Source organism: Candoia aspera, chromosome 1 (genome assembly GCF_035149785.1).
Source record: "Candoia aspera isolate rCanAsp1 chromosome 1, rCanAsp1.hap2, whole genome shotgun sequence".
NCBI lineage: Eukaryota > Metazoa > Chordata > Lepidosauria > Squamata > Boidae > Candoia > Candoia aspera.
This window is the reverse complement of record NC_086153.1, coordinates 216,711,261-216,735,391: the sequence shown is the minus strand read 5'-3', so window position 1 is coordinate 216,735,391 and position 24,131 is coordinate 216,711,261. Positions and strand designations below refer to the sequence as shown.

Below are 24,131 nucleotides of genomic sequence, written 5' to 3'. Positions count from 1 at the left end.
GACCACAAAGGGAGTGAAGAGTTCCACTTTCCAAACACCCTCGACTGTTTCTCGCCCCTTCTGCAGCCACTGTCATGAGTAGGAAACGCCAACTGCGCACGGGAGAAAGTTCGAACGTGCAGCCATTGGGTGCTCCCTCACTCTCGGCAGAGAGCAGCGGAGCTGGCACCCACCTCAGGAGGAGGGTGTCCTCTTTCTCTGCAATTGCCTGTGTGGGTCCGAGTCCGAGTGTGTGGGCCGATTCTACCCTGCCCACCGCGTGCTCAAGGTATCGGCGCCGTACCTTAGCCGCTTCTGCTGCTCTCTTGATGCAATGAGAGCCCACACGCTAAGCCCTCCCCCCGTCACATTTCTCAAGGGAAAGGGGCCCTTTTGCGAGTCGAGCGCGACTCCTGGCAACTTTACGGACACACATCCGTGTCACCTTCTTGCCACCCCTCCTCAGCAGGCACAAAACTCAAAAGGCAGGGCAAGCAGCGCTTTCATGATTTATATTTGCCCCTCCCCTCCCGCTATGTTCTTGTTGCTTTCCAACTCGGCTGCTCCTCTTCTCCAGTCTCAGGATCCCACCCTTGGGGATGCTTGGCTCTAGCCACGCATCCACACGCGCAACCAGCAGGGACTGAACCCGCCCCCCTCTCCGGCCTCAGCCGGCTTGGCTCTCTCTGAACCCGCTCTTCTCCCGTTGGTCCGCAGGGCTGCCTTCCCTCCCCCGCGGGCTGGATCTCGGGACAAGGCGGCGGGCGCGGCTTCCAGGTGGGCGGGTGTCAAAGCCACAGCCGAGGCGCTTCAAGCGGAGGAGAGCAGGACTCGACGCTGAGTAAGCCGGTGCAGCCGCGGCGCTCCGAGGGATCCGAAACGCTGACCAGAAGCCGCCACCGCCGCCACCATGCCTCCCCTGAAGGTCTGCATCATCGGGTCCGGCAACTGGTGAGGATTACGGACGCCGAGGGGCGGCGGGGGGTTGCAGACCTGTTGAGAGTCCCCTCTTTTCCCGGTTTTGCCACTAATCGAGAGCTTGGCTTGCGGCTTTCGGGGGTGGGGGTGGGGGTGTCGTCTTTAGTCCCTTTATTAAGCGAAGAGCGAGAACTGACCCCAGCGTCGCTGGCGGGCGATCGGGGCGAACGATGATTATATCTTTTGAAAAGACAGTCGCGGGTTTTGTAGTCCTTAATGCGCCAGTTCTTCGTCAGATCGCTCTTCAGACAGCGCCAGTCTCCCCTTGTGTCATTACACACCTGAGAAAAATAACGACCCCCTCCCCACAACCCGGCACCCCCAGTTACACACCCCTTTACCACATATGAACACCGAGCTGTAATTGCGCGGCCTCCAACGGTGTCGCCACGGGTCTGTTGCAGTAAAATCAACCATGTTTTGTGGCACCTTAAAAAGTAACACATTTATTAAGGCCTCTGCTTTCCTGGACAGGATAATATCTATCCTTTCGGGGAGGAGGAAATAAAGGGCGGGAGGGAGGGAAATGAAATGTAGGAAGTGCAGAGTGAGGTTTTAGCTAACCTAAAAATTGGGACCACTCACAAAATCGTTTGGGGGATTCACACATTCTTGCACTTGCACTGAGGTTCATGGAAGCTTGTGCCACTGCACATTGTTTGGTTTTTAAGGTACCCGAAGAGTTCTTGTAGATAAGTGTCCTTTGAACATCCTTTAGCTACTGTTCATCATATTATTCGAAACAGGGTACTCAGAAAATAGATGTTCTTTCTAGCCTGAGCATGGGATTTTTTACCTCATTCTGGAATATTTCATTAAAATATATAGTTGTGTGCACCTTTCCTTCAAAAAGTTCAAAGAAGCTCCCTCATTCCTTCAACCCAACAACCACGAGTTGAGAAAAGCCAAAAAAACAAGTATTTGACCCAAGATCACAATGAACTAGAAATTCAATATAATTATATAATGATATATGATAATGATAAAAATACTATATAGAGATGGATATGACATTTCTTCTTGAAGTGTTTACAAAGATTTGGAATTGAGTACCAGATGAGATATCTAATATATCCCTAAAGGGTTTGTACAGAACCCTAGAGAGAACTGGCATGCAATTTTAGCTGTCTTGTCATGAAAACGTTTTGATGAAACATCTCCTGCAAAAGTCAATCCACTCCAGATGATTTACATGGGAGAGGGACATAGAAACAGACATAGAAACAGACATAGGTTCTGTTTCTCTTCTGGATTAATAGTGCTGTTCATCGAGAAATACATGGGAAAACCCCAAGCAACTGAGAATTTACAATTTAATTTACAATTTTTAAAAAGGACAGAGAAGGACGAAATAAAATAAGAGGAAAATAATGGACCTTATTAGTATCTCCTGGAAATCTTCTATCTAAATATTAACCAGGCCCAAGCTTTCTTGTCTTCTGAGTCCAGAAGTATGTCTGTACTTCAAAAAGGGATCAGGATGGGTACAGCTGATTTCTTTTGGAGGGGGCTAAGTGGATGATTATAGCCAGATACATCTACAGTATCTCCTTGTAGCCCTATTGGCTGATTCTTGAAGTCAGCTTAAAGTGAGCTTTTGGAGTTAGCACCTTCATAGAAAAGTAATAGAGGAGTTCTAACCTTAGACAGAGCGAGGCAACCTCTTCTGATAGCTGCTTGTTGGCTCTTCCGATTCCAGGTGCCAAAATAACCTGATTTTACACTTTTCTTTCCCAGGAAGCAAACTCCCTTGGGTTGACACTTATCATTACATATTTTCAGATTTTAATACCTGATTTACAAGCTGAGACTCTAATGATGTTTACACTGATCAAATCCATTTTATTCTTCACTACCCCACCCTGCTCTTCATGATTAGTCTCTGTTAATAAAAGTTTCGGTTTACATAGAGCTTTATATTTCTATTATAGAACAGCACAGCTTTGTCAGCCAGACATCCAGCTTGGACATTCTCCCAGAGTTCCACATACTGAAGGAAGCTTTGTTTTGCTTGAACAGTTTAAACAATGTTGAATAAAATCATGCAACTGTACGATTACGGGTGCCTGAAGGCATTTGCCCAGCAGCTGACAGAATTTCTCGATCTTCCCTTCTGTTGATTACGTGTTCCAGTATCCTCCAACTCACCTGCGCCATGTTCTTCCAGTCTCAGTATTGGTACCAGCTGCAAAGCTTCCTTCTTCCTTCTTTTGGTCCTTTGTCTTTGCAGCAGATTTGGGGTGTACAAACAGAAGGGGCCATCATTTAGAGGGCTAACCTTTAAAGCTGGCCAAGCAGAAGGGAAGATTTTCAATCAGAAGCAAGGTGTACTGGATAAGGGCAAAACAAAAACAAAAGAAAGAAAAAAATCCACGCAAACTTTTAAAATAAAAGAAACCATTTTTAAAAGTGTTTTATACCTATTGTTTTGTTTGTTTTTTTCTGAAGAGTTAGATGTGGGCTTTAGTAATCCCTTGGTACAACAGACAAGGCCCCCATTTCTGAACATTTTTTAAAAAGTTCCCTGAATGTCCAAAATGTACTTCATTGAAGTCATTAGTGACACTGGAAAGAGACTAATGATCTTTGCACAATCACCAGAGCTTCAGGAGTAATTAGACTATAGGAAAACAAACATACATTCTCCCTTGAGTTGAGCACAGTTCCTAGTGATTTCATTAACACAATGATGCAATTTCCTACTGGTCTCCACTCCAAGTATTAACCAGGCCCAGCTGGGCTTAGCTTCCAAGCCCATACAGGGTCAACTAGGTGATGTCACCTCCTAAAACTAAATTGTGGAATTTACTTCTAAATATGTATCCATACATTTAAGCACAGGATTGGGTAGTCTCTGGCCAATGATTCACATGCTGTCTCTAGCCCTTTTTGTTGCTTCTCCCACTCCCCCCATGAGATAGTAGCACTGAAGTTCAGCAACAAACCCCTGTACATCATGATGGTACAATATTTTGCAAAATAAGTGCATTAAACTTCTAATAGTCTTAATAAACCTATTTTACTTTTAATGAAATTCCCCAAAATTAGGCAAAGTACTAAAGATTCTCCTTTGTTTGCTCAGGTATCACTGCCATGCCCCCACATCAGCTACCCAAAAAAAGATTTAAAAGATTTTTTTCAAAGTGCAACTTCCAGGTACAAAACAGTTGCTTGCCCTTGAATTAGCATATGAAACTCTGTGGCATTTATGGCCTTGTCCTTAGGGAACAATCTGACTTTTTCTGGAAATGTGTAAGTGCTTACAAACCAGTGTAGTGTAGTGATAAAGCTGGGTCTTCCTGCTCCTGGTGCCTGAAGGCATGGAAGCTGGCTGGGTGACTTTGTGCCAGTCGCTCTCAGCTTAAGCTGAGAAGTCAAAAACATCTACCAACCTGCACTGGAACGGCATGGTAGATTACAGTCCATAACCTTCAGTGAAGAGGTCTTCATTCTGCAGTGGATCAACTCAGGGTAGTAGTAGTAGTAGTAGTAGTAGTAGTAGTAATAATAATAATAATAATAATAATAATAATAATAATAATAATATACAGTAAGTGGATGTGTTATGAGTGACACTGAACTGTCCTAGGAGCTTTTTAACCCTGGTCTCCTGACAAAAAGTGTGGTATGGAAAGATCAAGCCTAACGTTGATTGGAATCTAGATAATTATTTGTGATAATGAATTCGTTAAAAATGAATCTGATCTCAAGTTTAATAGCTAATATTTATACCTTGGTAGGTGGTAAAATAATTGGCAAAACTATTTGTTCCAACCAGCAGCTGTTTCTGAATATGAAATAACTGATCTGTATAAAGGTCATGAAGTCTGAATATTGTACCTCTTTAACAAGAGAACAGCTATTGAGAAATGTGCAGGTGTCTTTGTACAAGAGAGTTTTTTTAGAATGTTTTTTAAAAGATTACTCAGCTATAAACTTTGTCAGATAAAGAAATATGGCTGTGATTGCAAAACATATCCTTGAAGTTTAGCTTCTGTTCCTTAATTCCAGAAACTCAGCATCCTTCCATCACCTCTTACCCAGAAGGACATGATCTCATGGAGATCTCATGGAGATCTCATGGAGCTCAGCCCATGAGCCCTCTCAGCATTTGCTAGATTTGTAAGGTCACCCCCCTCACATCTGGGAGATTTTGACCAACAATCTTTTTATATGAAAGTGGTTTCAGGTTACTTTTATCAACCTTATCAGCCTTATCAACGAGGGATAATGAGGGTTTACCTCAGTTTTTGAATGGCAAAAGAAATAAAAAGAAGCAAATGGTTATGGTGACAATTACACAATGAAAATTAGGTTGCATCATTGGAAAGCCAGCCCCCCGCAGAACTGCTGAATTTCTTGAAGGAGAGGTTATACATTTTACATAGTACAGGTAATAGAGCTTTGACAATGATACTACAGATACACTTGTGTAAGAAATCTTTGTATCTAGCTACCCCATTGCCAAGTTTTATTTGAGACATAACAGCCTTTGCTGAGAAACAGTTATTGCTGTTGGAAAGACATAGATCAGGAGATTCTCTTTCTGAAGGCCAATTCCTGGAATATATTATAGACAACAGGGTACAGGGGTATCCTCACGTATGGTCAGAAAAGTCAAAACGTCAGCCACGACAGTGCAATCAAATCTCGACCTGATTTTTATTTGCGTTGCCCAGAACGCCTCCAAGATGTTGTGGCTGCCATCTTGATTTTTTGACGATACCCTGTGGACACCTGTGGCAGGAAACCTCCAATCCAAGAAATACACTAAATTTAACTGAAGGAAAAACTACTTTGTTCCCCAAATAATTTACTTTTAAATAGGAGGGTTGTCTTAGAATAGTGAGGAATGAAGTAATCAAAGCAGATCTTTTTTCTCTCTCTCTGATAATCATTTGAGCTGGTTGCCTGAAATTCAGGAGCATTTTCCTTTGGGGTAAATACAGTGAATTAAAATATAAAGAAGAAAATTGGCAATTTTTGAAGAGATCCATTTCTTACTTCATTACTTCCTTTTCTATTATAACTGTGCAAGTTGGAGAAATTCAGTGTAACACTGAAATGCATCCATCTATAAACTGCCTTCTTTTCCTTCATTGGTTCTGCAGCATCATGCCCAGTTACTGTACTCCAGAATTCCTGACTCCTGAAGTTCCTTTTCATTGTTTCATTTTCATAGGTATATATATTTCTCCTCAGCGGAGAGCAAAATGAAACACAATGGGATCAGGCTTATCTGTTTTAATCAGCACTGACTATATAAAGCCACATATATGTAAAGCAGTGGTGGGTGCCAATTTAAAGAGGAAAAGAAATTAATGAGGGAGAGAGCTGCTTCCTTGCCAAATTACTGCTGGCATCAGTGTCTAGTGATAATGAGAAGTGCTGATTATAAACAGAATATAAAGGGGGCATTAAGTTTAGGTGGGAGAAGTGTTAGATTCTAGGCCTTTGCTTGTTTTGAAAACGATTCCAAAGAAGTTCTGCAAGCTTAGCACCTCTAATATTCATTAAAGCAGCCCTTTTTTCAAGATTTTCCCAGGGAAGCCTGGGAAAAAAAGTACAGTAGCTTTTAGGGTCACATTAACTTTAATGACTGAAATTTTCAGGATTGTCGTCCCTGATAGTCCTAGCTGAGGTCCCCCAGAACTCCTCTAGAAGTTGTCCCTAAATAAATGACATGCAATGTAATCAAGAACACGTATTAAATACATTGAAAATACACTGATATTAACTGTAAATAATTCAATGTATTTTAATTAATCTAATGAAATCAAATGGAGGGTTTCTGTTATGGCTTCCTCTACTTTGATTTGTCCATCACACTTTTTCAAGCAGTTTTTCCTGTGTGCTACTAATTAACTAACTAACAAATATATAAATAAATATTCAGGTGTTTGCATCGAAGGTGGTATAAAGAAAAAAAACCTTTAAAGCAATTGTGTCTTTTACTGTTAGATCTTAGTCCAGATGGAACTTCTATTCTAAAGTTGCATTAAAAAAGGGAGATCCATTTTGGATATCTTGAAAGGAAACCATAGGACATGTTTAAACCCACAAAGTTGCAAATCCTTCCCCATCTCTGTTTCAGGCTGTTATGTATTAGAATTTTGCCTTGTATTTCCTCCAAGAGCAAAAGGTAGCTTACATGGCATTTCTTCTAATTTGCTTGGCAAGAGCTACTCTATAGGGGAGATTGGGCTGAAAGTTAGTGACCAAAGGCATTTGCAGATTGGAGCCTGTAGTCAAAATGACAAAGTCAAGGTTGCACTGTTGCACTACAAACTCTACCCCTTTTGTACATGCATGTGATATCACACTGCACCTACAAAATGTGTGTGTGTGTGTGTGTGTGTGTGTGGCTGTCATCCAGTGATCTTCCATGGCTCAATTAAGACGTTCCAGGAAGTGAATATAAGAATAACCTGGTTCTTAGTCTGGTGAGATGTAAATGGCCTGAAAATTTTATCACCAGATTACAATAGAAATAAGCACAAATCATGTTGTTTTCTCCCAGAATCCAGCTGTTGAAGATGCACTGCTGCCCTTCAAATGTGGAGAGTTATATGACTAATAGCTATTGATTGGTTGAGGAGAGCAAATTCTATGTTTCTTTTGTGTCAGCTGCAAAGTCAGCCAAAAGAATTAAAGTACATTGAACAACCTAAAATTCAGGCTGGTTTCTGAGGCCAGGGAAAGACTTAAACAGAAGTCCTCCACCCTTTTTGGACTGATGGGTGCATTTGGAATTTTGGTTGTGGTTGTTGTTGTTGTTTTTAATGTAAAAAAATTCAGTGGGTCAACCTTTTGAAGTAGATCAGGTCAAGAAATAGGCATGGCAGGGATTCCAGGAATACAACTTTATTGTTATAGGGTATAATACCAGAATCTTGAAAGCCTGTCCACATTTTTTTCTGCCCCATCAAGAGACAAGTCAAGGTGGGGTTATTCTGAGTTTTTTTTCTCATGCTCTCCTCTTTCTCATGCCTTCTGCCAGTTTCCCCTTAACAGCTGGCCCATGCCTTCCCCAGTCTCAGCTCTAAGGTACTTTACAGTGGGACAGGGAGCTGGGAGGCACCAAGGGAGGCACCCACAGACACTCAGCCCCAGAGGCCAGACCTGAACAGCATTTAGAGATTTTTTTTTCAATATAGCCTGTCCGCTACATTTATTTTGATGGGTTTTGTTTTGCACATGGCTGCTTAATTAATTTATTACCTTGGCTATTTATTAGGCATATTGTGTTTTAGCTGTCTATGTATAATTTTAATATGTGTCTTGAATTTATGGTTGTTACCTGTATGTTGTAGTCAAGCATAGGGACAACCTAACCTCTAGTCTCCTGAAACCTATTGGGGAACCATATATAAGCTTATAAATAGATCAGTTATGTTATTATAAACTACATGGAGCTTGAATTCCATGATAAAGGTTTAATATTGAGGGTGGGGCCTCTGATCTTCCAGCCTAATCTATCTTATTGTTGGACTCCCTGGCCTCAGGGGCTGTAAGGAAGGTGGTCTCCATTCCTCAAAGTCTTTGCCCTTTTCCACAATTGTTGTAGTTGGAGTGCCTCCACTCCACTCACATCACACTCTTCCCCTTAGAGGCACAGGTGAAGCCAGGCACCAGCTGTTCCTCAGTGGTTTGCCCATACCACAGTTTTTCCTCTAGTGTATCTAGTTGCTTAGCACATCTCCTCTGTTGGAGCAGAATTCAGCCTAGGGACTGAGGTCATTTGTTCAATAAACCATTTTCCTTGATGTTACCTAGATCAGAAGGTGAGGTGGGAGCTGGGATTTGGTCCCTGAGCTCAGGCCAGTTCCCCACCCTGCTTTGATAGACGGAGCAAGCTCTCATATATATTACAAAGTTCAATTGGGAGGTTATAACTAATTAACGAATGTCAAAGGAACACTTTCCACCATTCATGAAGGAAGCTCTGATTACATTGCTCAATCTGACAGAGAGAGAGGGGAGAGAGCTATAGAGAAAGAGATCTGGTTCTAGTGCATTTGCTTTTTCATAGCTGAAATCACTTCGCAGCAGTACTTGCCCTGAATTCTTCCTATCTGCTTTGTCCCTTAACGCATCAAACTCATAAAATACATTATCATCTATATTTAAAAAAATAAACTCTTTCATGAGTCACAGAAAAGCTTTGAAGTCATATACACATGTAAAATGTGTACAGTAGTAGCTTTCTGTAACAGCAGTTCTTTTCACAACTCTTCTCAACCTTTTGCATTAGTTTTCTTGGCAAATGCTTTATTTTGTTTAGCTTTGTGTATAGCAGGAAGTAAACGGTTACGGTCTGAGTTACAGGAATTCCATCAGTTGCTATTGCTTTTTTTCCTTCTTTTTTTAACATACGCACCTGTAAGGCATTTGAATATTAGTTCACTTGAAAGTCATTGAGTAAATCATGTAAAATCTCCTTCCAGTTGAGCTTGGCTCCTAGCGACTCTAAGTATGAGCTATTAAAATGTTGCAGACATGACCAATAGAAAATGAGGTGCAATTCAACTGGCCAATTGATTGATTATGGGCCATCAAGTTGGTGTCAGCTCTTAGCAACCACATGGATAGATTTTCTCTGTGATGATCTGCCCCTAACCTGGTCCTTCAGGTCTTCCAATGGTGGACCCGTCATCACTGTAACTGAGTCAGCCTTGCTGCTAGTCATCCAAGTACACCAGCCTTTCACAACCTTTTGATCCTGGAGGAACTCTTGAAATATTTTTCAGGCCTCACGGAACCCCTGTACAATCAGGCTCAAGTATAGGCCAGAAGTTACAAAATTATTATATTTGTTTCATGGGTAGGCCTGTATATACAGTATGCATTAACAGTGTCCTTAAACTAAAAATAAAGAATGAAACTTACCTCTTTAATGTGAAGCTGCCCGAATTTGAAATAATTTCTTAAATAAATCATGATCTCCCAGGGAACCCCTAGTGACCTCTCACGGAACCCTAGGGTTCCATGGAATCCTGGTTGAAAAACCCTGAACTAGACAAACAGAAGTGCTATAGTAATATTGCTTTACAGAAAAAGTTAATGAATAGAAGCTTCAGTCTCCTTCATATTCATAAGAACTGAGTAACAGTAGGGTTTCCTAGAATCCTATAGCTGAAGGGAATGACTAAGGCCACCTCTACTCAGTGCAAAAATTGAAATTCAAACATTCCAGGGGTAATTTCTAAGCCTTTTTTTCTTGATAAGTTTTCTTTTTGATGGTGATGATGATGATGATGATGAATTTTGAGATTACATCGTATTGTTAATGGAGTTGCATATATATACTTTTTCTTCTATTAATTTAATACAATAAAATAACTTGTAAGAAAGTATGGTCTTCCTATGAATGATCATATAAATACTTGAAACTTCACATTTTTCTCTTTGTTTTTTTAAGGGGATCTGCCATTGCAAAAATCATAGGCCAAAATACCAAAACATCCAACCAGTTTGACCCTGTTGTGAAGATGTGGGTATTTGAGGAACTAATCAATGGTCGAAAACTCACTGAGATCATTAACCAAGAACATGAAAATGTGAAATATCTCCCAGGGCATAAATTACCTCCAAATGTGGTAAGTGACAGCAAAACATACAAGAATGGTTTCAGTTTTAAGTTATTTTCCAGTTGAGTTCAAAGGAAGTAGAATTAATAAGTAACTTAGGTGAGAACAAATTATAGTTTCCAAATTCATAACGTGACACTGAAATGTAAAGGAAGAATAGGAGTAGATGCAGATGAGATCAAGATGCCGCACTGTTGTTGGCATCAGCCCTGTGGCCAGTGGAGCCAATTAACTTGATTGCCAGAAAATTTTGAAAAAACCCAAGCAGAGGGTGCCATAAAAAAAATAAAACAAAATAGCACTTTAATTTTTCCTTGCTGGCAAAATGTGTTTGCAGCAGCAGCAGGCTGTAGCTGGTCTCTTCTCGGCAAGTCTTTTCATTTCATTTCATTTTTTTTTATTATTTTAAACAATTTATATAGCCACCCATCTCACAACAGTGAGTCTAGGCAGTGCACAAGGATTAAAACCAAAAACATTTGCTTTTTGGATACTAAGAACCTTCAGAACGACAAGTTTCATTACACTGAGTGATTCTCCTACAATCCTCAGCAAAAGAAGTTTCAGGCAACGGGCTAGGAACCAGGAGACGGTGAGTTCTAGTCCCACCTTAGGCACAAAGCCAGCTGAGTGACCTTGGGCCAGCCCCTCTCTCTCAGCCCTGGGAAGCAGGCAAGGGAAAACCACTTCCGAAAAACCTTGCCAAGAAAACTGCAGGGACTTGTCCAGGCAGTCTCAGAGAACTGGACACAATTGAATTGATTAAAAAAAAAAAGTCAATATAAAGCTGTGCACTTTTTCTCTCTGAATTAACCCCTGTGAGAGAAGCCCTACCTTCTTTGTTGCAGGAATGAATAGAATTCTGGTATGGAATGTTCTTAAACAGATTACTGTATGGTCCAAGCATGTTGTTTTGCTAAGGATCCTAAATCACCTGTTGCAATTTCTGTAGAAAACACTGGTGTTACGTGTACAAGCTGCATGCCTTTAAACACCAGTGTGCAAACATCCCAACAAAGTATGCATTATGTTTAGCTTCTTGTGTGCCAGCTATATGTTCCATCTGTCTACATGTTTCTCTTTTGCACAAACTGTTGGCAAACTAATATGTATGGCTTGTTGTATGTACTCTGGACCTGACTGTTTTGCTGTGGTAAAGATCCCTGCCGTGCTTTCCTCATTCACTATTCTGTAGGAGAACGCAGTAATCTTTTTTCCCCTCAGGTTGCTGTACCAGAAGTAGGAGCAGCAGCAGAGGGAGCAGATATTTTAATATTTGTTGTACCTCATCAGTTTATTCCCAAAATTTGTGAGCAGCTTACTGGTCATATAAAAGCAGGAGCAATTGGGATTTCACTCATCAAGGTAATGGATGACATTTTCTTAAGTCATTGGAAGGATATTTTACTAATGGATCTTTATTTGAAGTGTGTTTTAAAATATCATTATAATCTTGTTATTTTATTGTTAGCCATGCTGAATGCTATTACTGGTAGAAAGTTGGGGTATGGAGTTAATAAAAAATAAATAGTAAAATAAATATTTAAGAATACCTATTTTAAAAATAACTGTTGCAAATGGATAAACTATTACTCAGGTTACACACTGCATTAAGCTGTGGTTTGTGTAACCAAGATTTATGGAACAAATCATAGTTAGGTAGCTGAGCTCAGAGTTTATGCTAAGTATAAATCATAGTTTACAAATCACAGTGGCTGAGTTCATACAATATTCTAATACAGAAACCATAAAAACTACATTATGCCCTAACTTGGTGTGTGAACTTAATCCATATTTAGTAAGGGATTTGGCATTGGGTACAATCTTCCTTTTTTGGGGGGGGGAACACTCTCAAGAAAGGAATGATATCATATCTTGCAATAGGAATCCTAAAAACTGCTTATTCTCCTCTACTCATCTTAAAAGTCAACTGTGGCTTCATAGTCTCATAAATGCATAGGCAACCAGTTTGTTTCCTGAGTGCTGGCCTGTAGGAGATCAGTTGTTCATACGTATTTCGAAATTAAAGTGACAATTGGCTTCCATACTCATCTACCCTGGTTTAAACATTAAGAAAAAATTGAGTGGTGAGTCAGACAGCTGGTCACATATCTTGGCCAAAGATTGCTTCTCCTTCCTCTGGCTATCAGTGCTCTCTTACTCAATGTATATATACCATTTCTGTTTTTTTTATGGGGACCTTTCACCTAATTCTGGAAAATATAATCATCCAAATATGATTAAATTAACAGCATTAAATATTGCTGTGCAGGTATTGGTTGAAATATGGGGTCTGATAATTAGTTACATCTAAATGGAATATTCCACTATGGACAATATTAGGGCTTTGCTCAAAAATGTTAAAGCAGCTCTCCTGTTGAGATTGACCAGTGTTATGAAAATGATTTGCCATTATCATCTTCCAAGATGCTTTTTAAACTTCTCAGTCCAGCCAACAGCTCTGGAATTCCCATGTAGTCTCCCCTCCAAGTACAAATCAGGCTCGGCCTTGCTTCACTTCCCAGATCATCTACCAAGGCACAACTTTGATATTTACAATATCCTCTGCTGTAGGTCAGAGCCATTACTTTGCATTTGTACATATTTGTGTATGTCTTGTATGTCTTCTAAAAAGTGTTTTAAAAAGTAAGATTAGAAAATCAAAACATACCAATTGAACCAAATCGGAAGAACATAACATGTGCCATGATGTCAAAATTTCTACTGACCTTTTTAGTATCAGATTTGCACATATTCATTTAGGGTGCCCTTACTATGTAATCCAGTGCAGTGAGTGCTGTGCTAACTTAAAGCTACATCAAGGAAGGAAGGAAAAGCCTGTCTGTTACAGGAGAGGGTCTTCGGCAAAAAGGTCACCTCTATTTTTTCATTCAAAGTTCATAGAGTACAACCAGTTCCTTAGGACTGATCTATTGCAGCACAATGCAACTTGGATTTGCTTTGCTTTGACACACCATTTTTCTGTTAAGTAGGGTATAGACGATAGCCCTGAAGGACTGAAACTCATATCAGACATCATCCGAGAGAAACTGAAGATAGAAATGAGTGTGCTCATGGGAGCCAACATTGCCAATGAAGTGGCAGATGAAATGTTCTGTGAAACAACAATTGGTAATTGACTCATAAATTATTGGTCTGTCATGCTAGTGAAGCAAGTCCACAACTATCAGATGGAGTAAGACAGGCTCTTTTTATAACCTGTCATATCTTGCACGATAGTCCTGGACTTTTATTGGCCAAGACTTCAACTCCTGTTATTCTTCGTATGCTATTGCAGCATTTCTTACATTCTCTCATTCATTTTTTACATTTACATCCTGAGTTTTGTTCAGAAAGCCCAAGGTGGTGGATATGGTTCTCTCCTACACTTTATCCACCCCAAGCCTGGCTGAGAGGCAGTAATTGGTCAAAGTCACCTGGTGAAATTCATGGCTGAATAGGGATCTGGAGCTGAGTAATCTCTGGCACTCTTAAGTTAACCGTTGCTTACTTAACCTTAGTTTACTCAATCCAGTTTTCAGGGACGACAGGAGTCACTGAATCATAACTAGCTAGCTTGTTTATGAAGCCAGCCAGTGTATTGTAGGGATGCAGTAGTCAGTACTGCAGATCCAGATTTTACTTCACTGGCCCTGTGTTTGCAATGACATACTGAACTAGTTTTAACCTAGTTCTATCATCATACAGCTATTAATGTAAAAACTAGCCCATCTCTTTTATTTTCTTCTAGGAGATGCAGTCAGATTGAAGTTCTCTTTTCCTTTAAGCAAGTGCAGAAAGTTTGTCTTTTAGGAAGCTTAGTCCTCTTGTGTTCTCAGTATGATAGCTTCAGTAGATAAGTTGTTTTCTCTAGGTAGTGCTGCTGCCATAATCCAGAGATTTATCGTAAGACACCACACAGCAGTTTTATAGTCATCCAGGGACTAGTATTAAAAGAAGAAAAAAAAAGTTCATATATTGCTTGAGGTAGAGTCTTTTCAGGAAACTTGAGTTGAATTTAATGTAATCAGAAGGGGAAAAATGCGTAACTTCTTAAAAATAACTGTAATTAGTATTCTTCATTATCTCCATGGCATAATTTATTTATTTATTGAATTTCTATCACTGCCCATCTCCCCCAAAAAGGGGGACTCTAGGTGGTTTACAATAAAATCAGCAATTAAATCCATAGAAGTTATAAATTACAATATAAACAACCATTATAAATAGAGAATCAAATAGATATAAAATTCAAGGAGTGAAAATCTCATTCACTGGGGAGGGCTCTACGGCGCCAGCCACCCCCAGGAAGAACTATTGCCCCTCCCACCCCAGGTGAGGCAGCAGAACCAGGTTTTCAAGTTCTTCTGGAAGGCCGGGAGCGAAGGGGCCTGCCTCACCTCCGGGGGCAGAATGTTCCAGAGGGCAGGTGCCACTGCAGAGAAGGCCTGCCTCCTGGACCCCGCCAAGTGGAATTCCCTTACCAGCGAGGTCTGTAGCATGCCTTCTCTGCAAGACCCGGTGGGACAGGTCAATGTTATGGGGATGAGACAGTCCCTCAGGTAACCATAAATAATCATTTTATTTATTTATTACATTAATATCCCACCACAGTTCAATTGACTCTGTGCCATTTTACCATTAAGAATATCGTACAGTGGTGCCTGTTGTCTAGGAAAGGTTACACACTTGTCTATTTCACTGTCTTTTGACCAACTTGGAATACTTCATTGATAGTAAATTTTCACAGGAAAATTGTCCCTATGTAACTGTTTCTGCAAAACTCTTGCATATTTTTGACGTACACATACACACATTTAAAAGAAAAGAAATACAGAAAACAACTCTATCAGGTCAAATGCTTTCTTCTGTTGTCAGTTAAAATCCTGTGCTTCTTTTCCTAGGTTCTAAAAATGCTAAAAATGGGAAGATCCTCAAAGAATTAATGCAGACCTCAAATTTCAGAGTTACTGTGGTGGATGACTGTGACACTGTGGAACTCTGTGGAGCCTTAAAGGTTTGTTATTCCAAGAAAGTAGCTGTGTTCATAGAACATGCTAAGCTATAGTATGCTTAAACATAATTTACTGAATAATTCCCAACTGGCTAGATTTTACCACATATTTAACCATCAGTCATGGTTTACCTATCTCACTGGCTGGCTTCACATAACACTCTGAGCCACAAACAAGGTTATCACATTTTGATTTAATATTTGTGTGAATCCAACCACTGTTAGCCCAAGTGCAATTTTGCAGTCTGGGTTTTCTCTGAGTTGTTAAAATGTGGCATAAAAGCCTTACATGCTGATTTTTAATTGAGTTTATCACTACTAAATAGAAACAATATTTCTTCACATTCTAAGTACTAGATTAATTAAACACACCATTGAAACAATAGTAATTTTAGTTGGTCAGTAGCTCTAATGTTAATGGAAGCTGTTCAGCTGTAGTTACTAATTAGGAATCAAACCTGCATGCTTTCTTTTTTTATAAGGATCATTTTTCATGGTATTCTGTTATAGGATCTTAATCCCATGTGACCTTTTCTGGCATTAATGAAGGTGAAGGCAGAGGCCAAAGTTGTCCTGTTATTAATATAAGTGACAATTTTCTCCCCAAGTAAAACTTACCTTGAATACTTTTAGATCAATTTGAGAGTACATAGTAAATTCAGTCATAGAATAATTCAAATTCAGACTGAAGTGTGCTGAAGGTGACACCTAGGAATGGTATATTATTTCTGTCCCATTATATTTTTCAGCTGATGACAAAACAGAAAAACATGGATTCATGCTATAGTTTAAAATGTGCCTGTTCTTATACTAGAAAACTTTTATAACAAATCAGATTATGAACCATAATATTGGCCAGTATTTTCTATGCCAATATTTTCAATAAATGGATAAATTTTGTTTCCTCTGAATGTAGGCCATGTAGGCTAGGAATTATGGAAGTTGTAGTCCAATAGGTCTGGAGGTCAGCAAATCAATTGAAATTGTCTGGTAGAGATCTTTTATGTCCTTAGGGGGGAGATGGGCGGTGGTAAAATTTGACAAATAAAATAAAATATAAATAAATAAATAATGGTTTTAAACTGGCAGTGCCAGTAACTGAACCTAGAATTTCTCACTGCATAACATGGATTATTTCCCTAGATTTTGTTTTGTCTCCATAGTACCTTAAGCTCTTAAATACCTTAAGAGTGTCTTAACAAATACATTACCAGCTGTTTTTCTCTTTTGCTATTAGAAACCTGAAAAGTATAATAGGACCCAGACTTCTCAAAGGATTCCTGAGAATTCATATGATTTTTTATAACCTTATTTTGTAAATTTTGTTAACCTCTAATGGGGTAATTAAATTCACACTTTCTTATATATGCTCCCCCATTCTATACCCACTGTGAGACTCAGCACAGCAACACTTAATCAGTTTTTTTTTCACCAAAGATCCTTGTCGTATTAATACAAAACATTCAATTACAATTGTAGTTGATTTGGGTTTGGTATAGCAAGTTGCTTAGAAATCATGGCTTAATATGTGATATGAATCCAGGTAACTATGGACTTTACTAAGTAAGCTACAGTTAACCAAACCATGACATGATATATGAACCCAGTCACTGACGTTATGATAGGGTAGAAACACTCTTTGGAATATGTGCATAGATAAACATTTTTAAGAAGAATGTAGCAAGGTTTTAAAAATACTAATACTATGGTTGTTTCTAGTTATGAATCCAATTTATTTTGTTGATTACTAGTTCATAGTTAATCTTACATATTAGTCACAATCAGTTATTTTTATGTTTTCCTCTTTGTCCTATACAACTTTCTGAAACAGAATTATTACTATACTTGAATCATATATTTTTAGGAGTAATTTCAGTCACTGACTAAATTCATAGAACACCCTAAGCTGTGGTTTGTTCAGCCAGTTTGAGTCAATCTTTGCTAGCTGGATTTGTACATATTAACCTATAATCCATATTTAGCATCTAGGCTAGCCTGGATAGCAAGCCTGATTGGCATCAAAGGGGTGTTTACCGGGACCATGAGGGAGAAGCCAAGATCATCCGATGTCTTTAACTCATGATTTTTCCCCCCTTTGTTTTCATTTCTCCTATCCATTGGATATTAGAACATCGTGGCAGTTGGAGCTGGTTTTTGTGATGGGCTGGGCTTTGGTGACAATACCAAGGCAGCTGTGATTCGCCTGGGCCTGATGGAGATGATTGCCTTTGCTAAAATCTTCTGCAAGGGCACTGTGTCGATAAATACATTTCTGGAAAGCTGCGGGGTTGCAGATCTGATTACCACATGCTACGGGGGACGTAACAGGAAGGTGGCTGAAGCTTTTGCACATGGTGGAAAAGTAAGAGCATATTTTGCTATACTCCCTGCATGAGGAAGAGAAGTCTGCTCTGCATTTTTAAGATAAAATTACATAGTCTAACAGAGCACAATTTATGGAAAGCAGCCAGAGCTGCTGCTGGCTGATTGTGGGGGTGAGGTGGGGCACTCAGTTTGAAGTTGATTCCACATATCTGATAATATCTTCTATCTAAATTATATTTGTACCATCTGCATAGTAATGAAAGGAGATAATGGGAGAGAAACAACAGTATGAAGGCAGCTGTTGTAAGAGCTTATCTCCAGGTTCAGACAATGAAATGTAAAAGGCAAAGGGTTAAGGTCAGTTGAGAAGTATTTCACTTAGCACATAAAAGGGTTTTAAGTGAATGTTCCATATTGCTGCTTATAGAATTATATGGAATATCTATGTATCCATAAGGAATCAAGCCTGACTTGAGGGACTCTATGGGAGGATTTCAGTTATTGATTGATTGAATTTATAAAGCCACCCATCTCACGAATGTGACTCGGAGCAACAGACAATAAAACAGAACAATTAAAAATAAAACTTAAAAAACTATGATGGCCATGTAGCACTTCTGTGAGAAGAATGCTATTTGCCAGGCTATAGTGCCCTGCTGGTGGATTTCCTACAGCTGCCTTCACTATCCCTGGGAGGAAAGATTCCTGGAATACACAAGTCTTCAGTCTGATCCAGCCAGCCTCTTATTACAGACTTAGAACTTCTTATTCTGGGAGCAAAAGGCCTCCATCACTTCTTCTCTGCCAAAATCCCATTGAGCTCTAGCACTGCTGTGCAAATAAATTACACAAGTAGAAAATCTGCAGGAAAAATGGGCAGATCCCACCTGCTGCTTCCCACTCTTGCATTTAGGTGGACTAGCAAACAATGTGTAAGTAGATGCCATCCACCTTACAGGGTTCCATCCTTAGCCTTGAAGAAAACTATTGGCTTTGGAGAAATCACTGTCCCTGGCAATCCTCCTATCTATGATGAAGAGGATAGTGAAGAGAAGCCTACATAACTGATAAATAACCACCACCACAAAAATACAGAGACATCTACATAAATGGTGTGTTCTTCAAGATTCTGAGGCCTTATGATACAATGCCAATCATGTCTGATGGGGTGGCTTACGACACCACAGGTATTTTTCGTAAGAATTACAAAAACAGCTATCTGCTGTAAGAGTCCCTCCATTATATTTAATGACTATCTTTACATATTGCACTATGCTGTTATTGAATGTGGTTTAGTGCGTTGTGCAAATCCCACCATTGTGGTTTCTAAAACTTGATGTTTTAGCAAAATCGTAGCAGCTGTGATTGGTCACATAGATGATGGCTTAATGCAATATGAGACTAAGTCTCTATATGCTAGTCTGAAATGAGGAAGACTGGGTGGAAGTTAAATGAAGAGCTTGGAAGCTTTTAAACAAATTATGTCTCAACATGATGTGTGGATTCAGGCAATGGGGTATATAGCGTTTCTACTATATAGGCAAAATTGTGCTGTACTTAACCTTGGTTTATATAATGAACCAAAATATGAATTGCTTGTTTGTGGCTTAACATTTATCCCTAGCCAATATGATTTATAAACTATAGTTTTGAGTAGTGCAAGAACCCATCCAATTGTGATTTAATTTACTAAGCCATGATTAAATGAAATACGACTCCACAGAGTAAGCAAATGCAATCGTAGAATCCTATCCTGATCCCATAAAAACCTTCCAGGTCTACATATTGCCATGAAGCATATGGTGTATTCCCCTAGACTAAAATAGAGGGCTTCAGGATCCTTTTCAGACTTGGGAAACAACTTTAGCCCATTCTTGTACCTTGGGGCCCTGTAAAATTATAACAACTGGTGCAGCCCAGCTTAAGTCAAACACAATAATAAAACCAGATGTACCAACTGAAGGAAAACAGGATTTATTTATTTTATTTATTTAAAAGATTTGTATGGCCACCCATCTTAAAACAACTCTGGGCAGCTCACAACAGTAAAATTACAAAAACCATAAAAACCATATAGAAAAACTAAAAACCCGGAGCCTCATTCATCCCTCCAGGGTGCCCCAACAACCATCTGTAGGCTCCCACCACTCTACCCCGATGCCAGGTTTTAATGGCTGTCTGGAAGGCTAAGAGGGTGGGGCCCTGCCCGATTGCCAGGAGAGTTCTATAAGGTAGGGTCAGTCACAGAAAATGCACACTTCCAAGGTCCCACTAGATGGCAGTATTTCAGGGAAGGGGACTTGGAGGGTACCTATCTGATACCTGGATGCCAAATGTGTTGCTGAAGAACCCAGGCATCCAAGGGGGAAGGGGCTGATAGCATACAGACTACTGCACACAGGTGGATTAATTAATTAATTAATTAATTTCTATCCCTTTATTATTTTTATAAATAACTCAAAGATTAGGACTTTCATCAGCTGCCATAGTCCTGTGAATTCTCGAAAGCCAGCCCCTCTGCCAGCCATTATAATTGAAAAAACCCTCATCTTTCTGTTTGCATTTAAGAGTGCTTTCCCACACTGCAAACCCAGACAGAATGCATCACCTCTTGGGCAGGATCCCCACCCGTCACTTACAGCATCTCTTGGAGTCATCCAATTATTGTCATGTCCATATTTCAGTAACGAGGATGGGCTTTATATTGTTTTCAACAAAGGCTGAGTAATGTTAGAAGATACAATAAATCCCTGAGAGGAAATGAGTTTTGTGAACCCAGCCAACTGACTTATTCAATAAACCATGGTTAAACATCATGGCTTAGCATGAGGTGTGTATGCAGGTTTAGCATCACACGTAGCTTGGCTCCAAAAGCATCACACATAGCTTGGCTCCAAATTATATCACCATAATAATACATGTCATAATTTTAAAAAGTGACCATTAAGTTCAAGAAAGTTTAGGAATTGCTCCAAAATTCCTTATTTATTTTGTTATTGGAGAGTATAAAAGCAGGACAAGGGTGCCATTTCATTGCTAGAGCTTCAAGACATTCAGATATGTTCATCAGCTTATATAGAATTTAATGCCATATCCTTTCATTCTAAAACAAGCAATTCATACTTTGCTTATTTCAGACAATTGAACAGTTGGAAAAAGAAATGTTGAATGGACAGAAACTACAAGGACCTCAAACATCAGCTGAAGTCTATAAGATTCTGAAGCAGAAGAATATGGTTGACAAGTAAGTAGTTTGCTTTAGATACTAAATATACCTGTGAGCAGCCACAGGTCATTCCCAGCATTTCAACTATATGGATTATCTTGGGTGCTTTATTTTTGTTGGCTGCAAAAATCCAGAGCAATATTTTCACTAGACAGCAGTGAAGAGTTAGATTTCTCTTTGCTGCTCTCTAGTGGTCAGAATTTTTGCAGCCCAGTTATGCTAGTCCTAATTTTTGTTTCATTATTATTTATTAATTAATCTAAAATTAATTGAGACCAACTCCAGATAATTCAATATATTTTTGCTATAACCCTTGTTGATTTAGCTATTTGATTGTAGAACTTCCAATCACACACACAGGGAGCACATGTTTGCACATCTATGTTAAAAAATTTCCAAAGATACCCATGAAGAGGACTTTTTCCTACCATGCCAATTTTTCATTAATTTTTTTAAGTAATGGGAAATTATATTTGGATATATAATTGCATACTTGTGGCGTAAAACTACTATTCTCAAAAAGATGGAACACGTCTGAATGTTTTAATTTGGCTTTCATTTACACATGATTATAAAATAACATGAGCCACTGTGGGTAAACTGATTATTCAAGTTCATCCCCAGAAAGGAACTTGGGGCTTTAGACTTTTTAGATGGCCATATGTCTGCAAATTCATTGTGAAGGACAGTTAATTGAAATTTTAAGTGATTACAGCAATTTGTAAACAAAACTTGTAAAACAGCTTCTAATTTATACAACTTGTGCCTTTCAGTTCTAACCAAACTGGCATCACTATCCATGAAATATCAGGGGTCTCAAGATCAGACAAATTGGTTTGAGATAGATAGATAGATAGATAGATAGATAGATAGATAGATAGATAGATAGATAGATAGATAGATAGATAGATACCACCTCTGGTATCTCACAATGCTTTTATTCCAAGGACTTCCTTAGACAACCAGGGAACGCTGTATGCTTTAGGGAAGCGTTTCTCAACCTTGGCAACTTTAAAATGTCTGGACTTCAACTCCCGGAATTCTGGAAGGGGAATTCTGGGAGTCAAAGTCCAGACATCTTAAAGTTGCTAAAGTCGAGAAACACTGCTTTAGGGGTAATTAAGTAGCGGCTCCAGGTCACAAGACAAGGGATGAGGGCTTGGTCCCCATTCATTATGAACGAAGTGGTAGCTTCCTTGTGTCTAACAGGAGAACTGCCTAGGTGCAATCTATGGCAATGCTCCTGTATTAAGAGTTGTGCAGCAACAGAGATCCAGTAGTTAAACCTGTCAAATCCTATTAACAGCAGGCTGAGAGAAAAGCTATCTGGCTTAGCTGCTCAGTGATGGATAGTAAATGCAATGCTCTTTAATAATGTTTCAATTATGCGACTATCCTATTCTCCATCTTCTCTAGTGTTTTCATCATGAAACTAGCTCCAGGATTAGTTTTACGATCAACACTGTGACATGTTGAAAATAATCTTAAAAATTATGCCACTTCCAGAGTATTGGAAATCCAAATGCTAAATGGCATCAAGGCTAGTCTGATAATTTTATCTTGGTCTTGTACATTTAGGCTAGTGAAAAGCATCCTACTGTTCTCAGTATAATGCTTCTCTTTATGGTCTTGTTGCTTTATAAAGAAGCAATTTTATTCTATTTTTTTGTTCAAAGGCCCTCATCAGTACTAATTTATGTTAAGCAAGCAGGAGACTTATTGTACTTATGCTAATCTCATTCAAGAGAGTACTGGACACAGAAAAGTGACTTGGGTGCAGTTTCCCCTACCTGGTGTCTTCCAGATATACTGGACTATGAGGGTTATAGCCCAGAGTATCTAGAGACCACAAAGTTAGAGAAGGCCATTCTACAAAAATAAGTCTAATAAAATGCTAGGAATCAACCATTGCGAGTTAAAAATTACTTTGTTGAAACCAATACTTGTTGTACACATCAATGATTATGTAGGGTAGGAAACTCTAGACACACTGACTGAAGATTTACTTCAGCAATTGCATTTCTCCTAGGTTTCCACTATTCGCAAGTATCTACCTAATCTGCTACCAAGGAAAGTCAGTCAAAGAGTTCATCACCTGCCTGCAAAATCATCCGGAACACTTATAAGATGCTATGCTGCAACTTACCAGTACAGTCTCTGTCAACTCAAGATTTGTCAACCTGACAAAGGAGAATAAGGCAAGCAAGCAAGGTTTCTGTCAACTTGACAATGGAGAATAAAAGCAAGCAAACTACATGCAAAAAAAAAGCTCCTAGTATTAACATCATTATGATCTCCACAGAAAATACTCTGTGAGCCCTGAGTAACCATCTGCACTGAGTGTGAAGACACGATAGTGCACATTTCAGTATTAACTTTAGCAGCCAATTACAGAAGACTCTCAAGTTGGAATGTCATTTTAATCACTCATGTTCCATGCAAAGCTGAAATTGCAGAAAGTCAATCATGTAACTATAGCTCTTCTGAGAGTTGTTCAGACTTTTGTGCTGAACACCTGCTTAATTGCTTAACTTGCATTAAGAGCTACGTTTCTTAATTCAGATTGAGGGAAGGAGAATTTAAAACTAGATGCTTACCGCCAAAGAACTGACTATGGATAGCCCTTGGTTAACGGCCATTTGTTCAGCAACTGTTCAAAGTTGCAGTGGTGCTGAATGAGTGGTACTTACAACCAGGCCTCGAAGTTCTGGCCATCCAAGCACTCCTACCGTCACATGAATGTGATCTGGGCGCTTGGCAACCAGCTCACGCTTACAATGGTTGCAGCATGGCACGGTCACATGATCACCATTTGCAACCTTCCCTGCCAGCTTCCCACAAGGAAAGTCAATGGGGAAGCCGGTAGGGAAGGTTCCAAGTTGCTCTGGTAAATCACTCCCACTCCTGCTTTTTTGCCCAAGGAGCCGGCTATGGAGTACGAGATCCCAGGGATCTCGTACTCCATAGATTGTCCTTGTGCTGGGCCACAGCAGCCACATGTGCACCCTCCTACCCCTGG

At 39.5% G+C, this 24,131-nt stretch overlaps 1 protein-coding gene across 1 annotated transcript; it reads left to right on the top strand.

Moving 5' to 3' along the window:
* The first annotated feature begins 779 nt into the window (after window positions 1-779).
* LOC134487148 (glycerol-3-phosphate dehydrogenase 1-like protein) lies at window positions 780-23,380 on the top strand. The gene is made up of 8 exons (XM_063288747.1): window positions 780-930; window positions 10,379-10,556; window positions 11,772-11,912; window positions 13,541-13,679; window positions 15,452-15,564; window positions 17,690-17,923; window positions 21,024-21,130; window positions 23,142-23,380. The coding sequence occupies exons 1-8, from the start codon at window positions 890-892 to the stop codon at window positions 23,236-23,238; spliced, it is 1,050 nt and encodes a 349-aa protein (XP_063144817.1). The 5' UTR covers window positions 780-889; the 3' UTR covers window positions 23,239-23,380.
* Window positions 23,381-24,131: the final 751 nt, after the last annotated feature.

Coding starts and splice junctions, on each gene's coding strand:
- LOC134487148 (XM_063288747.1), top strand. CDS start 890: ATGCCTCCCCTGAAGGTCTGCATCATCGGGTCCGGCAACTG. Junction 10,557..11,771: donor ATAAATTACCTCCAAATGTG/GTAAGTGACAGC, acceptor TTTTCCCCTCAG/GTTGCTGTACCAGAAGTAGG. Junction 13,680..15,451: donor GTTCTGTGAAACAACAATTG/GTAATTGACTCA, acceptor TTCTTTTCCTAG/GTTCTAAAAATGCTAAAAAT.